This window comes from Vipera berus (genome assembly GCF_964194415.1).
Source record: "Vipera berus genome assembly, chromosome: 5".
In the NCBI taxonomy this organism is placed as follows: Eukaryota; Metazoa; Chordata; class Lepidosauria; order Squamata; family Viperidae; genus Vipera; species Vipera berus.
Window position 1 is genome coordinate 25,414,268 of NC_138207.1, and position 13,555 is coordinate 25,427,822.

The following is a 13,555-nucleotide window of genomic DNA, read 5'->3' on the forward strand; positions in this document are numbered from 1 at the left end:
GTGTACAGAGCAAGGTAAGTATACAGTAAAACAATAGTAGAACAAATGAAACCCCAAAATCTATGATACAAGGTATTAAAAATCTGCATACTGGATATTTAGATAGTTAGATCCAGAACAAGATGCAAATTAACATTTTCTCTTTTTAAGGAACATAATAAAAATGGTCTGACCATTAAATCAACATTTTATCAACTTACTTTTATGAGCAAGCTATGAAAACAAAAGAAAACGAAGCAAACATGTCACACTGATATATTTCTAATGACAAGGGAGTTAAGAGTTTTTTTGTGGGAAGCCAAAATGCTATAAAACTGTTTCTGGTAATATGTTGTTTTTAGAGCCTTAATGGGATAAAAAGAACCATTACTGTTAAATTGCAGGCCAAAAGACAGCAATTATGTACTAATACATAATTTAGCATACCAAGTTATGGTAGCAGAAGATTCAAAACTCTTGCTGACAAAGCTCATTGGGCGGTCCTGACCACTCATTCTCACCATTGAAATTCTATTGTGTTTTATTTATGAATATATCTTTTTATTGATTTTTAATTGTTAAATGAAACTATAATAACTTATCTGTACAGTACAAAATCCAAACATAACTTTTATTTAATTTGTATCCCACCTTTGTTTTGACAAATAGCTCAAGGTGACAAACTTATCCAACAAACCTTCTTCCTATTTTCCCCACAACAACCGGTTGGGCTGAAAGAAAATGACCCAGCTGGCTTTCATGGCAAGGCTGGATTAGAATTCATGGTCTCCTGGTTTATAGTCTGGTACCTTAACTACTAGACCAAACTGGCTAGGTTAGACAGCACTCCCCCTTGACTTTTTATTATTGTAGTTTTTAACTGTTTCAATTGGTTTTAATGATTGAAATTTTATTATTGTTAGATTTAATTGTACATGCCACCCTGAGTCATATGCAAGTGAGAAGGTCAGGCATATAAACCAAATAAATATTAAAAGGTACTGTGGCATTGTGACAATTGTTTTAAGTATGACCACCTTGTGTTTTAGCCCATAAAGCTTTAAGAAATAGTTTTCTACGTTCTTAAGCCTAATTCTTTTAAAAGAATTGTTGCAGCACTGCAAAATATAATCTTCTGAAATTAAAACAGCAGTGCCCAGCATGAAAGGACAAGGGATGAAATCGTACTTTATATAGTCTTATAATCCCACCGAAGCCACCCTAGCAGAATGTTTACTTGTCCGCAAAAACATTTCCCAGGTTTCTCTGAACCAATTCTAAATTACTGAAATTATGACAATTCAGCAGTTTATATGATGGATAAGCAACTAAATGGTTACATAATTATAAATTATGAGAGCAGAATTACCTATATAAACACAATCATAAACAGAACAGATAATTTAAAATCAGCTCCTCTTACATCCATCAGCAGTGGAAGCCGGGTAACCCTTTGCATTGGGAGAATGAGGAAGGATATCATTGGTAAATTCCTACACTCTTCTTGAGATTCAATCCGCGACAACACTTCCTTGAAGGATGGATTGGTAGCTCTGTCCAAAATAGCAACAATTTTATAAACATTGTTTTTGTCCAAAAAAATTGTCTGCCAATAGCTTTCTTGAAAACATAAAAACTAATACCAACAATCACACCTCATAAATTAGGGTTTTGTCCAAAATTCATAAGACTGTCCCACAAATCTTCTATTAAGATGTGGTAGTATCCAGGTTAGTTATAAAAGTGTTGCCTATAGTTTTTCAACTCAAAGAAACTGCTGATTAGCTAGAACAGAGGCTTTTTCACCTGTAAAAACACTATTATTATGAAGCTACAACTATATTTTATCTATACAAGCTTATCTCATAAAAAAATCTATTTTTTTTATCTAGAATAGGTCCAATGCTAATGAGAAAATCTTTTCAGTAAGAGTTTTTTTATAGAAAATTAACCAAAACATTTTAATAGCAACTGTGATTGAAACAATGTTTTTAGTTTTACCTATAATTATATTCATACTTCAGCCATGATGCCTGTAGATAAAGGACAATTTAGAAATATGTTGAAATAAAATAAACCTTGGGGGAATCGCTTAACCAAAATCAAAATCTCACTTTATTGTATTCCACAATTACGTAGTATGGCTGAAATATTTATTTTTCAAAAAACAAAATTATACATAATTCACAGCATTATTTTCTCCAAACAATTCCAGTAATAGTAGTTCTCATTACTTACAACAGTTTCTGAAGTGTCCGCTGTTGATAGACTTCATTAGTGCAATATTTTATATAAGGGTCAAAGGTTGATGTAGTATGCTTTTCTACAATATCACTAATATCATCTATGAAGATGTTGCTCTGATGCCTTTCTTCAAGCTCTGTGAAGAACCTGAAATGAACAGAACATTTTTAAAGAACACATTTAATCACAATTTGTTATCTAAAAGCAAAAGATCCTTAATTGTCTTTCCACCCAAACAATTGCAAGTTACTAGACAGTCTGTCCTTGCATACTCTGTGCAACTATTCACAAGAGTAGAACCTTCACCTAACTTTCTGAAAAAAAACATTTAACACTTTTTTCCCCCTTACTGGAAGGAAAAAAATAACTTGTCTATCTGGATGGAAGGTGACTAGTGAATTGACTACAGCAAAGATTGCATTCAAAAAATAACTGAACATATTTTACAGGCTACTCAACAAACAACTGGAAGAAACTGAGTGGAAACATATTTGTTTCAGAAAAATGAATGTTTGAATTAAATTAGGTTCTTTTATTCCTCATTTAAAACACATGAGGCTGAAATGGGAGTTTACATGCTTCTGGTGACCAGCAGTGTTACATAAAGTAGTAGCTCCTAAATGTTTTATTCTCTACAATGCCAGATGGATGGTGATTACTTTCGCTGGCCAGCAAGACAAATGCTTTATCTTTGTGTCTACAGTGGATATAAAAGGTCTACACACTACATGCTAGGTTTTAGTGATGTAAAAACATCAGACCAAGTTAAATCACTTCAGAATTTTTTCCTCTTTTATTTATTTCATTTATTAAATTTATTTGCTTCCCATCTCATTTCAAAGCAACTTTAATGTAACATATAAGATGTACAATTTACTAATCAACTGAAACTTTTATTAGTCCTCAATAACTAAAATATTATTTCACCTTGGTTGCTAGATAAAGCTAGACACATACTTATGAACTATGTCTATATCACATTATTATATTAACAAGTAAATTTCTAAACAGGCTTTTTCAAAAACTTGATTTTTATTTCTAGTATGAGTCAGACAGACAGTGTATAAAGATGGATAAAATATAAGAAGAAACTGTTGTTTTGGATTAAATATGCTTCATTCTAATTCAGAAGTAAACTTTTGACCGATAACCAAACATGCTTAGTAGAAATGAATGTATAATCTATCTCTAATTTACTAAAGATTCCCATAACTTTTAACTGGATGAAACAGTGCATTGAACCAAAACATCTCAAATGGACTAACTTACAGAATGTATCCAAACTCCAAAACTCATGATTCCCATAAAACTGAAAGTTGGCCAATTTTATAAAACATCTTTATCTTAATGTCATAAAACAATTCTTGTTGTCAACTACTAATCTTTGACTGCTATACAGATCTACATGGGTTACATTCAAGATGGATATAATTCTAAGTACCTCCCTGAATTTTTAAGAACTTTTCCAGTGAAGGCAATATATTAGAAGCTCTGTCATTGTTAAAGACATGAGGAATCTGGTAAGGAAACATCTCTGAAACAAAGCCCCAACTGACACAACTATGTTAACTTAATAAACCTAGTTCTACGATAGTTAAGAGATGCTTCGTGAAAGCAAGGAAGATGCTGCATACATTAATATAATAAAAAAGGTAAAGGTAAAGGTTCCCCCGCACATGCATGCTAGTCGTTTCCAACTCTAGGGGCCATTGCTCATCTCCGTTTCAAAGCCGAAGAGCCAGTGCTTGTCTGAGGACGTCTCCGTGGTCATGTGACCGGCATGACTAGACGCCAAAGGTGCACAGAACGCTGTTACCTTCCCACCGTAGTGGTCCCTATTTTTCTACTTGCATTTTTATGTGCTTTCGAACTGCTAGGTTGGCAGAAGCTGGGATGAGTAACAGGTGCTCACTCTGCTACGCGGCACTCAGGATTCGACCCAAACTGCCGACCTTCTGATCGACAAGCTCAGTGTCCTAACCCACTGAGCCACCGCGTCCCTTACATTAATATAATACCTGTTGTAAATTTAACACTTATTCTTAACCTGAAGACCTATGCAAGCAAAGTAAGGGAATATCTTCAAGCAGATATTGCTTGAAGGCTGCCACAAAGAAGAGGGAGTCAAGCTATTCTCCAAAGCACCTGAAGGCAGGACAAGAAGCAATGGATGGAAACTAATCAAGGAGAGAAGCAACCTAGAACTAAGGAGAAACTTCCTGACAGTTTGAACAATTAACCAGTGGAACAACCTGCCTCCAGAAGCTGTGAATGCTCCAACATTGGAAGTTTTTAAGAAGAGACTGGCCAGCCATTTGTCTGAAATGGTATAAGGTTTCCTGCCTGAGCAGGGGGTTGGACTAGATGACCTCCAAGGTCCCTTCCAATTTTACTATTATGATTGTCAGATCTGTACAGCTCTCTGCTAGAGACAATCTGGCTTTGGTTTCTCATACTGCTTGATGTATTTGGAATTGGGGAAACAAATTATGAATGAAAAGAAACTGAATGCATTGTAGAAACAAGTGTGCCAGTCTCAAAATACAAACTTGTTAAACCCATAATATTCTACTGTTAAGAAAATCCGTTTCACAGAAAGACTACCACATAATCAAAGTACTAAATAGATTATGCATTAATAAAAAGGTCTTCCTGTGTGCATGGAAGACATAACACTGTACATCTCTATTCAGTGGCTTAAAATTTTTATGATTACATCCCTACGCGACGTATGTTACACAGAAATAAACTGCAATATCTCAAAGGTGCTTTTTCAAAAGGCAATTGGACTGTTGTTTTTTTTTTCCTTTGAGGAATAAGACATTTCACTTCTCATCTAAGAAGCTTCACTGGTTCTCGCAGGATGGTAGGGGAGATGAAGGAGAGAATGATATTCTACAGACACCCCACCAGATATATGAAAAAGTTTTATTTATTTATTTATTTATTTATTTATTTATTTATTATTGGGACTTATATGTGCTGGCTGAAACACCTATTGATTTATTAATTAACAAATCAGCTACTTATGAAAGTTTTATGGAAGTTAAAGATTTGAACATGTCCCTGTTACAGCAAAAAAGAAAGTAACTTCTGTACTTAATAGTTTAATAGAAAACAACAGGTTGATAAAGCACAATGATGTAACTGTTCTAGATGACAAAAACAACAAATGTATGAGTTTTCAGCCAAGAGGAAGCAAACAGTGGTATAAGTGACTCAGAGTTCTTGGATTAGGCAATGCCCAAGGTTATATTGTTAGTCTATGATAATTTTCTTATGTAAGAAGATTTCTTTCTTAAATTCTGATTTCCTTATCTCGGCTCTGGCATAGTACAGCTAATCTAAAAGTAACAGATAAATAGTAACTTTGACTCTGTTTCAGAAGATTATGATCTATTCTTCTAAGAAAACAAAGAAAAATAATTGTGTGTGTGTGTGTGTGTGTGTGTGTGTGTGTGTGTGTGTGTGTGTACACATCATCTGCATACTAGTTTGGTAATGAAATGTCTGCAAGAAAGCTGCCAAGCCCAGGAATCACCAAAGACCCCACAGTTCAACCCTGAGCTACAAATATTCTCTTCTATAGATATTCAAATATCAAAATGTCATCCAGTAGAAAACAACACCAACCAAACAGAAGTTCTGAAACTAAGCCCAAAGTGCTGAATTAGAATTTGGTGGAAATTTGGAGAAGGCCAAATGAAGAATGGAAGAGTAAAAACAGGGATAACATGAATTCCTTGCCATAATAACTAGATTTCTGAGAAATGTACTCCCACAAAACTTAGAAGGTTGTTATAAAAATTAAAATGCAACTCTACTCATAAAATATTCCTGCAAATAGTAGAAGTCATTTTTCTTAACAGTAGGATTAACCTTGTAATTATCTATGAAAATATCCAGTGCATTACTATATTCAATTTTTTCTATATTCAATAGAAATAAAAGCTACTGAATATATTTAAATGCATGGTTTTTCAGAAATAAATATAACTGTACTTAATAAGACTTATTCTTTAATAAGAACACTTAGTTTTTCAGCTTAAACAGACTATCTGCCATATTGTCTACAAAGAAAGGGATAATTATATAAACTAGTCCAAACATGACTAGAAATCTGTTTGAATTTACAAACATAATTTAGATCACAAATTAAAGAATCATCAAAATATCCTGCAACATTAAAATCAATAGTTTTTTTATCAAATTCACAACCTTACAATAGTATCCACTAATGAGTTAATCTTTTATACATATAATTCCCATACGTCTCTTAAGGATTTGGCAAAAGCTGTTTGGTTTAAGACCAGAAAAGATATGATTCTAAACCAGAACTGCCTTAATTGAAGAAATCTGTCAAAGCTTTCAACAGTATTTGTACTATGCACTGTACTGTCTGCCAAACGATTAAAACAGCACATATATAAATCTATTATAATGGATCTGTGTAACAAATATTCAGCATATTCCATGAATGTCATAGTATATCTTATAGCAAAGATAGGCAACATAATATGATTTCAAGTAAGATTTATTTTAAGAAAAATCATTCCCATGTACATTCTTTAGTCTAGCTGGCATGCTTGGCTAAGCTCTATTGATTTTGATATGTCTTAAAAAACAGATGTAAAATAGCTAAAAGCTCTTTTTAGTTTTTGACTTCTTTATAATTTGATACTACAAATTTGACCCACTTTGTCACACTTTTATGAATTTGTCTTCGACTGAATTGCCTAAAGAAATGCAGCAACAATGTACTTGCCAACAACATCAACATGAAAGCATTTAAAAATTCCTGGAAGCAAGCAACAATCAAAGGCATATCTCTAATTCTGGTGATAAAGACTGTTTAAAACTTACTTCTTGCTTGCTTTACAGACATCTGCAATATTGGAGAAAAGATGATGGCTTTCTGTTTTTGTCATTGTAGAACTCAGTTCTTTGGAATTCTTAAACATCCGAATCAGAATTTCTAGACTAAGCAGATATGAATGTTCTGAAGAGATTACTTCAAATATAGCCTGCATGATCGGGGGATGGGAGAAGCAAAAGAGAAAACTAAAGTTATTTCTTTTGCTTTTATACAACAAACCATTTCACAGTAATACATTTTCACAACAGTATTTTTGAATATCCTGGACAATTACCTTGAAAGAATTATTCTGAACTATAAATTAAAATTTAACACTTGAGTACATGTTTCAACAGTAAGCAAAAATACAAATGTTAGGACCATTTTATACCTGTTTTAGCATGTACTTTGTTTAAAACAAAAACAAATGTTAAAAATCATGTTAATTCAGCTCAAATGTAACTAAAATAGGAAAATATTTGAATATTGAACTGTCCAACATACATAAAACAAAAATAAGCTTTATTAATTTATTACAAAATTAAAATGATTCATAGTAAAATCAGCAGCAAAGTCGCACAGAATAGTGCTGTTTTTATTGACAGTTGGCTGAATATGAAAAGGATGGGGATCCAGAATATATATATTGTCTCTCAAACTTTTCCAACTTATTATTCACGTGATTGTGCATAAGGAAAATGATAAAAGAAAAAATGGCAGAGACAGAAGAATATGAGACTTAATTAATTATTCTTAAATTTGGTTACAACAGTGGTGCCCAAATTTCGGTGGAGGTGCAAAGGGCTTACAAGAATTGGTTTGGTTTAGTGCAGGGGTCAGCAACCTGAAACAATGAAAGAGCCACTCGGAACCGGTTCCCTCACAAAAGGAAAAACTGGGAGCCGCAGAAAATGTGTGCACATGTGCATACACGTGCGCATGCGCAGAACAGGGTTTGACTGAAGAGTGGAGCCAAGGCGAGATATGCACCTACCCTGCATATTTGAATTGATTGGTTGAACTTTTTTAGTCCCACTTTTTTTTTTGGACTGCACATGGCAGAGGACTGGGAGCCGCAGGAGACGGCTGAAAGAGCCGCATGCGGCTCCAGAGCCACGGGTTGCAGACCTGTGGTTTAGTGGTTAAGGCACTAAGCTAAAAAACAGAGCACCCCAAGTTCTAATTCTACGTTACGCATGAAGCAACTGGGTGATTTATTCTCTTTCAGCCATAGGAAGCAGTCAATAGCAAACCATTTCCAAAAAATCTTTCCAAGGAACTGCATGGACTAGTCCAGGCAGTCGCCAGAAATCAACACTGACTGAAAAGTGTGTGCACCCACAAACAAAAAAGCAGACCTACATGCAAGTCCAGGATAGTTAACCAAAATTTCCCATTTATGAATGAATATGCATGTTAGCAAACAGCCATTCTATCTACCCAGGATGGCTTTACTACCTCAGTGGGATTTAGTCACTTTTTACATGATGGCTGTACCACTTTCAGTATGATTATCTGCTTTCCCCCAAAATATATCTTTTGGTGTAGTTTTTATGCAGCCCATTCTTTCATTGTTGTTTTTATAATGAATATTTAGCATACTGATTGAGATCCTAGTATTCTCTACTGTCAGTCTTTTTCCACTGAGAGTTGAAAGTCTACAGTGAGCTGCACTGTAGCTATGAAGTCTGTAAGCATTTCAAGCATGCATGCATGTATTTCCGGTCTTCTCAATCTGTGCATTCTTCAGCTGGGTGGGCTTTGACTGCCAAAGTTCTTGAAATGATCATTCTGGCTTGGAAACCCTGAGAATTAAAGTCCAAATATTTGGAAAATGTCCAGCCTTCTGGGGCAGGCTGGTTAATTGTTTTCAAGTTCTTAATCAACAACCAAGGGAACATAAAGAAGATCTGTATAATATGACTAGAGGCAACAGGAGCACTATGACTTACATTCCTGCCATCATCTTGCCCTGAAAACTATGTTTCTACTTCATCTTGTTGCCTTAACTGCAGTCCTAAATAAAGGATTTGCCTAAAGAGAGCAGCAGTGTTCCATGACTAATTTGTTCTGATCTGATTTTTTTTTTAAAAAAAGGAAGGACATCAGAGAACTCATCTTCAACGCTATTTAAAGATTCTTTGTTCTCAGTCCTGATGACAGCCCTAATTGATTCCTTCAAAGCTGAGAAATCCAAGCCTAGGCATCCCAGTTTTGAAAGCGAAAATGAGATAGGGGTTAGCCAGTTATAGCTGCTTGTGAGCCAAGCAGATAATGAAAACAGCTTTTCAAAGGATTTCAGAAAACTTCCAAACAATCAAGCTTAAAAAAAAACAGAACAGGGAGTGTTTGAGCTCATGTATATCCTAGTGATGCTAATTGGAGGTGAAGAATGATAATATATTTTCCGATTCTTATTTCTTACTGAAGACAAATGACAATCCTCATGAGTGACACTCAAAAATGTAGTTTCAGTTCATCTGCATAATAGCAACACACAGAGATAGATGTTTAAAGTCTGATAGCTGATGAACAGTTGTCAGAGCTCCTTAGAGTTGAAATGTCCACTGAAGCTTTAGATATTGCAATGAGGAAGTACTTTTAATTTAAAATTAAAAGGCCTTTAAAACAGAAGGCATGTTTTTAAAAGCTGGTGCTTAGGTCCACTGTAGTAATTACATTTAAGATTAGAAAGGCTTGTAGATAGCAGATATATTTTTAAGAGCTATCTTAGGCCTGATTATTTTTCCTTGGCTTGCATTATCACACAGATTGAATACATTGCAACAATAGCATCCAGGATAAATTGTTATGTACTTTCTAGAACCTCACTCGGTATCTTTTACTTTTTATCCTTTTCAATACATAAAGTACGTTTTTGTACAAACCTTAATCAGTAAGGCAAGGGAAACGGCACCAAAGTGTATACTGTATTTACATGTATACATAACATTTGTATTTATTAAAGCAGTCTAGGCTAGGTACAGTTTATATTAGAGTGATCGACTCCTCAGCACTCTGTTGTGCATTTCTTTCTTTGATTCATTTAAGGATAACACCTTCATATCTTACCATCATGTATGTCTGCTTTACCATGTAATATTAAGTCTAAGGTTTGTTTTAATAAGCTTATTAAAAAAAGCCAAGTGATCTAACACCTCAGCCAAGAGCTCATAAACTATGATGGGGTTCACACCTAAGGTAAGTCACAAAATGTGTTGTAACCATCATCACTCAGTAAAAAGCTTTTCAAGGTAATCTCCCTAATCATTTTAACCCTACTTTATAGTCTATATAACAAACATGTCAAACTTGCAACTTTTTCCCCATTACAGGCAGTGGGGTAGGTGTGGGTTGGAGTGATGCATCCGGCCCGCGGGCCAGCAGTTTAACATGCCTGGTCTGTAAAGTTGCAGCCAATCCAATCCAACAGCCTTTTTCCTTTTTTCTTCTTTAGTTTGAGTCATTATCCAGCCTTGAGCTCCTCTGATTTGGACCGCAGCTGAAGAGAACTGCACCAGCCTTCAACTTTTCCCGTAATAGCTGGCAAGTTCCTATCATTTTAAGAATAAGTTGCTTCTTTCCCAGTTCATTCAAAGCAAAGTTCAATTTAGTATGTTGATATTCTCTCCTTTGGATGTTCCCTATCCTGACTTTATGCAGCTTAAAAATCTGACTTGACTTACACACAAAACGCTCTTTAGGTCCTTCCTTATGATCCCTCATTGAATTGTCAGGACTATTCTGAGGAACAGTTCTCTTGAGTGCAGTCCAAATCAAAGGGAGCTGGAGGAGAGTTTTCCAAACTCATCAAGAGGGCAGCAGAAGCCTCTAGAGGGCTGAGGAGGAGAAAACAACACATTTTAGGATCACTCCTCATACTAATACGATAGAAAGATTAGAGATCCAATGCAAGCTCAGGAGCAGAACTCACAAAACCGGGAGGAAGTTATTTCCACATTTCCATGTACCTCTAGTCCAGGGGTGTCAAACTCAATTTCATTGAGGGCCGCATCAGCATTGTGGTTGCCCTCAGGGGGCTGGGGAGGTATGGCCAGGGTGGGTGTGGCCTACTGGGTGGGTGTGGCTAGAGTGCGTATGGCCTACTGGGTGGGTGTGGCCAGCTCTACATCGTTCGCATCAAGGGTGCCTATGGGGCCCTGGGCAGGAGTGGGACAGATCTGAGGGTCTCTGGCAGAAGGAGGGTCTCTGGGCCAGGGCCAAGGCAGTGGGGGCTGTTCCCTCACTGTTTCCAGGATGGCTTCGCGGGCCACATGAAACCACTTCGCGGGCCGGATTCGGCCCCCGGGCCTTGTGTTTGACATGTCTGCTCTAGTCCAATTGGCTACATGTCAATCTAACAAATGCCACAGAGCTCTTACTCTAGCCAATCTTGATGTACTACCTTCTGCTATTATTAATAACCGATATTTTAAATACCTTTTATCGAAGATTATATAAATATTACTAAGATGTTCAATATACATAGATACGGTAAGGGAATAGAATCAGAATCAGAGATATCTTAACACATTTTTGCTTTTGGAATCTCATGCACTATAGGATATGGACCACACCTAATTATACTGCTATTTTTATATAAATGTATCTGATCATGTCTTTCATGAAACATTTACCAGGTAGAAAATATTAATCCTTCTGTCAGACCTAAGTTACAGACCTGTGTAATTGTACATCCAGGTTTTGCACTGTAGCAACAAGAGTAAGTAACTTCAAGCAGAATATTCATCAACTATTTAATGCTATGAAGGTTACTAACTCTATTGCTGTTGGAGATCTAACTTAATAATAATAACTGGCTGGATTTGAGGTTTAAAGGCAAAAAGTTGTACAGCCTAAATTAATCAATTTACACCATATAAGCAAAATAATTTTTCTCTTCCCTTTTAATGATTTGGCAATTTTAAATTGTGATTTTGTTCTCAAGTTTAATTTTTCTACTTCTGAATCAATGACTTAAATAGACTTTACTATTAACCCCTTTTACCTCTGCAATCCCAAATCTATACAGCATGAAAGATTATCAGAAATACATCAAAACAGAATTGGTTATGAGAAAAGACACCAATATTACACTGGCTATTTCTACATACTTTACTAATTTACATGGGCTAAGGATCTTCTTTCCATCATTAAATATATCTCCAAACCCACACGTTATTTATATTATATATGAATTTATATTTTATACAACACTTTTCTACCAGCAAGTGTTCCCCCCCTCTCTATAGGGGCAATACAATTCCAGAAAGCATGGATAAAAAGAATGCTAATGTAATTTAATTCAAAGAAAAAAGGTTGAAAAGAGAACCAGAATTTATTAAAGGCTGCCTTTCTAAAACAAAGTACTAGAAAGGCATATATGAATAAGTGAATTAATGATTATAACACTTCAGATACCTCTTGCCTTTTTCTTTCTTCTTGGCTGATGGTCTGAGATAAGCCATTCCTCTTCACCTGAAATGAATGCTTAATTAATATATTTTTATAATTCATACTTTTTAATATATATATTAGTCCATTTGTTTACCCTAACTCATAGTTTCTATGATAGCAATTGACAATTTATGATACCTAAATGGTTTGTCAATGTCTCAACCATAGGTGACTTCTGTGCTGTCAGTTCCCTTTACAGATGTTACACACTACTGAAGCTCTGCCCAACCAAAGGCACTCCAGAAAGATTTTGCTATGGCTCCCAGATGTAAAAAAATATGCCCTGGGCAGGGTATTACTTCCCTTCGTCCAGTGCGCTCCCACAGAGAGGGCCTCCTTAGGGTGCCGTCGGTCAAAGAGTGTCGACTGGCGGCCCCCAGGGGGAGGGCGTTCTCTGTGGGCGCACCAGACCTTTGGAACCGTTTACCGGTGGAGCTCCGGACGGCTCCCGACCTTCGCTCCTTCCAACGTGACCTAAACACATATTTATTTGAACAAGCCGGCCTGGTCTGATGGGTTTAGGGGTATTTTAACATTTTGTATTAATCTATTTAATTGGGCTACTGTATTTAATATTTCTTTTAATTTTTATATATTGTATTTTATTGTACTGCCCTGTACACCGCCCTGAGTCCTTCGGGAGAAGGGCGGTATAAAAATTAAATTATTATTATTATTATTATTATTATTATTACTGTCAAAAGTATGTCCTCAATTCCCTGGTACACTAAAGTGTCGATTTAATTCTAGTGGAGTAAGAGTTCTCAAATTATATGACACTTCAAAAATTTCAAGGATGGACCAAGGATGTGAAATTTGAAGGCTTGTGCTTAAAAAGGGTATTTCTTATGTTAAAATTCCAACAGCTTGGGATTACTGAGCGATGTATGTAGGCTGATGGATAAGTCTGTGAAGATGGGCAGATCACTAGTGGGCATGTGATAGGAATTGAGACAAAAACCCTGAATGTGGGGTCGTAAGATTAGGGCTTGGGCAGGCTGTGAAAAGGAGGAACAGAAG

General features: G+C 35.7%; 1 protein-coding gene across 2 annotated transcripts in view; it reads right to left on the minus strand.

Annotated features, from left to right (window-relative positions):
• ARHGEF26 (Rho guanine nucleotide exchange factor 26) overlaps positions 1 to 13,555 on the minus strand; it is a 46,784-nt gene that overhangs the window by 16,330 nt on the left and 16,899 nt on the right. Inside the window, exons 5-8 of one of the 2 annotated variants that reach the window (XM_081328129.1) lie at positions 12,500 to 12,556; positions 7,087 to 7,247; positions 2,218 to 2,370; positions 1,403 to 1,532 (exon numbers count right to left, since the gene is read on the minus strand). In XM_081328129.1, the coding sequence (XP_081184255.1) occupies positions 1,403 to 1,532; positions 2,218 to 2,370; positions 7,087 to 7,247; positions 12,500 to 12,556 (501 nt within the window). The remainder of the gene's footprint in view (positions 1 to 1,402; positions 1,533 to 2,217; positions 2,371 to 7,086; positions 7,248 to 12,499; positions 12,557 to 13,555) is intronic. The other variant, XM_081328130.1, reaches the window with a different exon arrangement.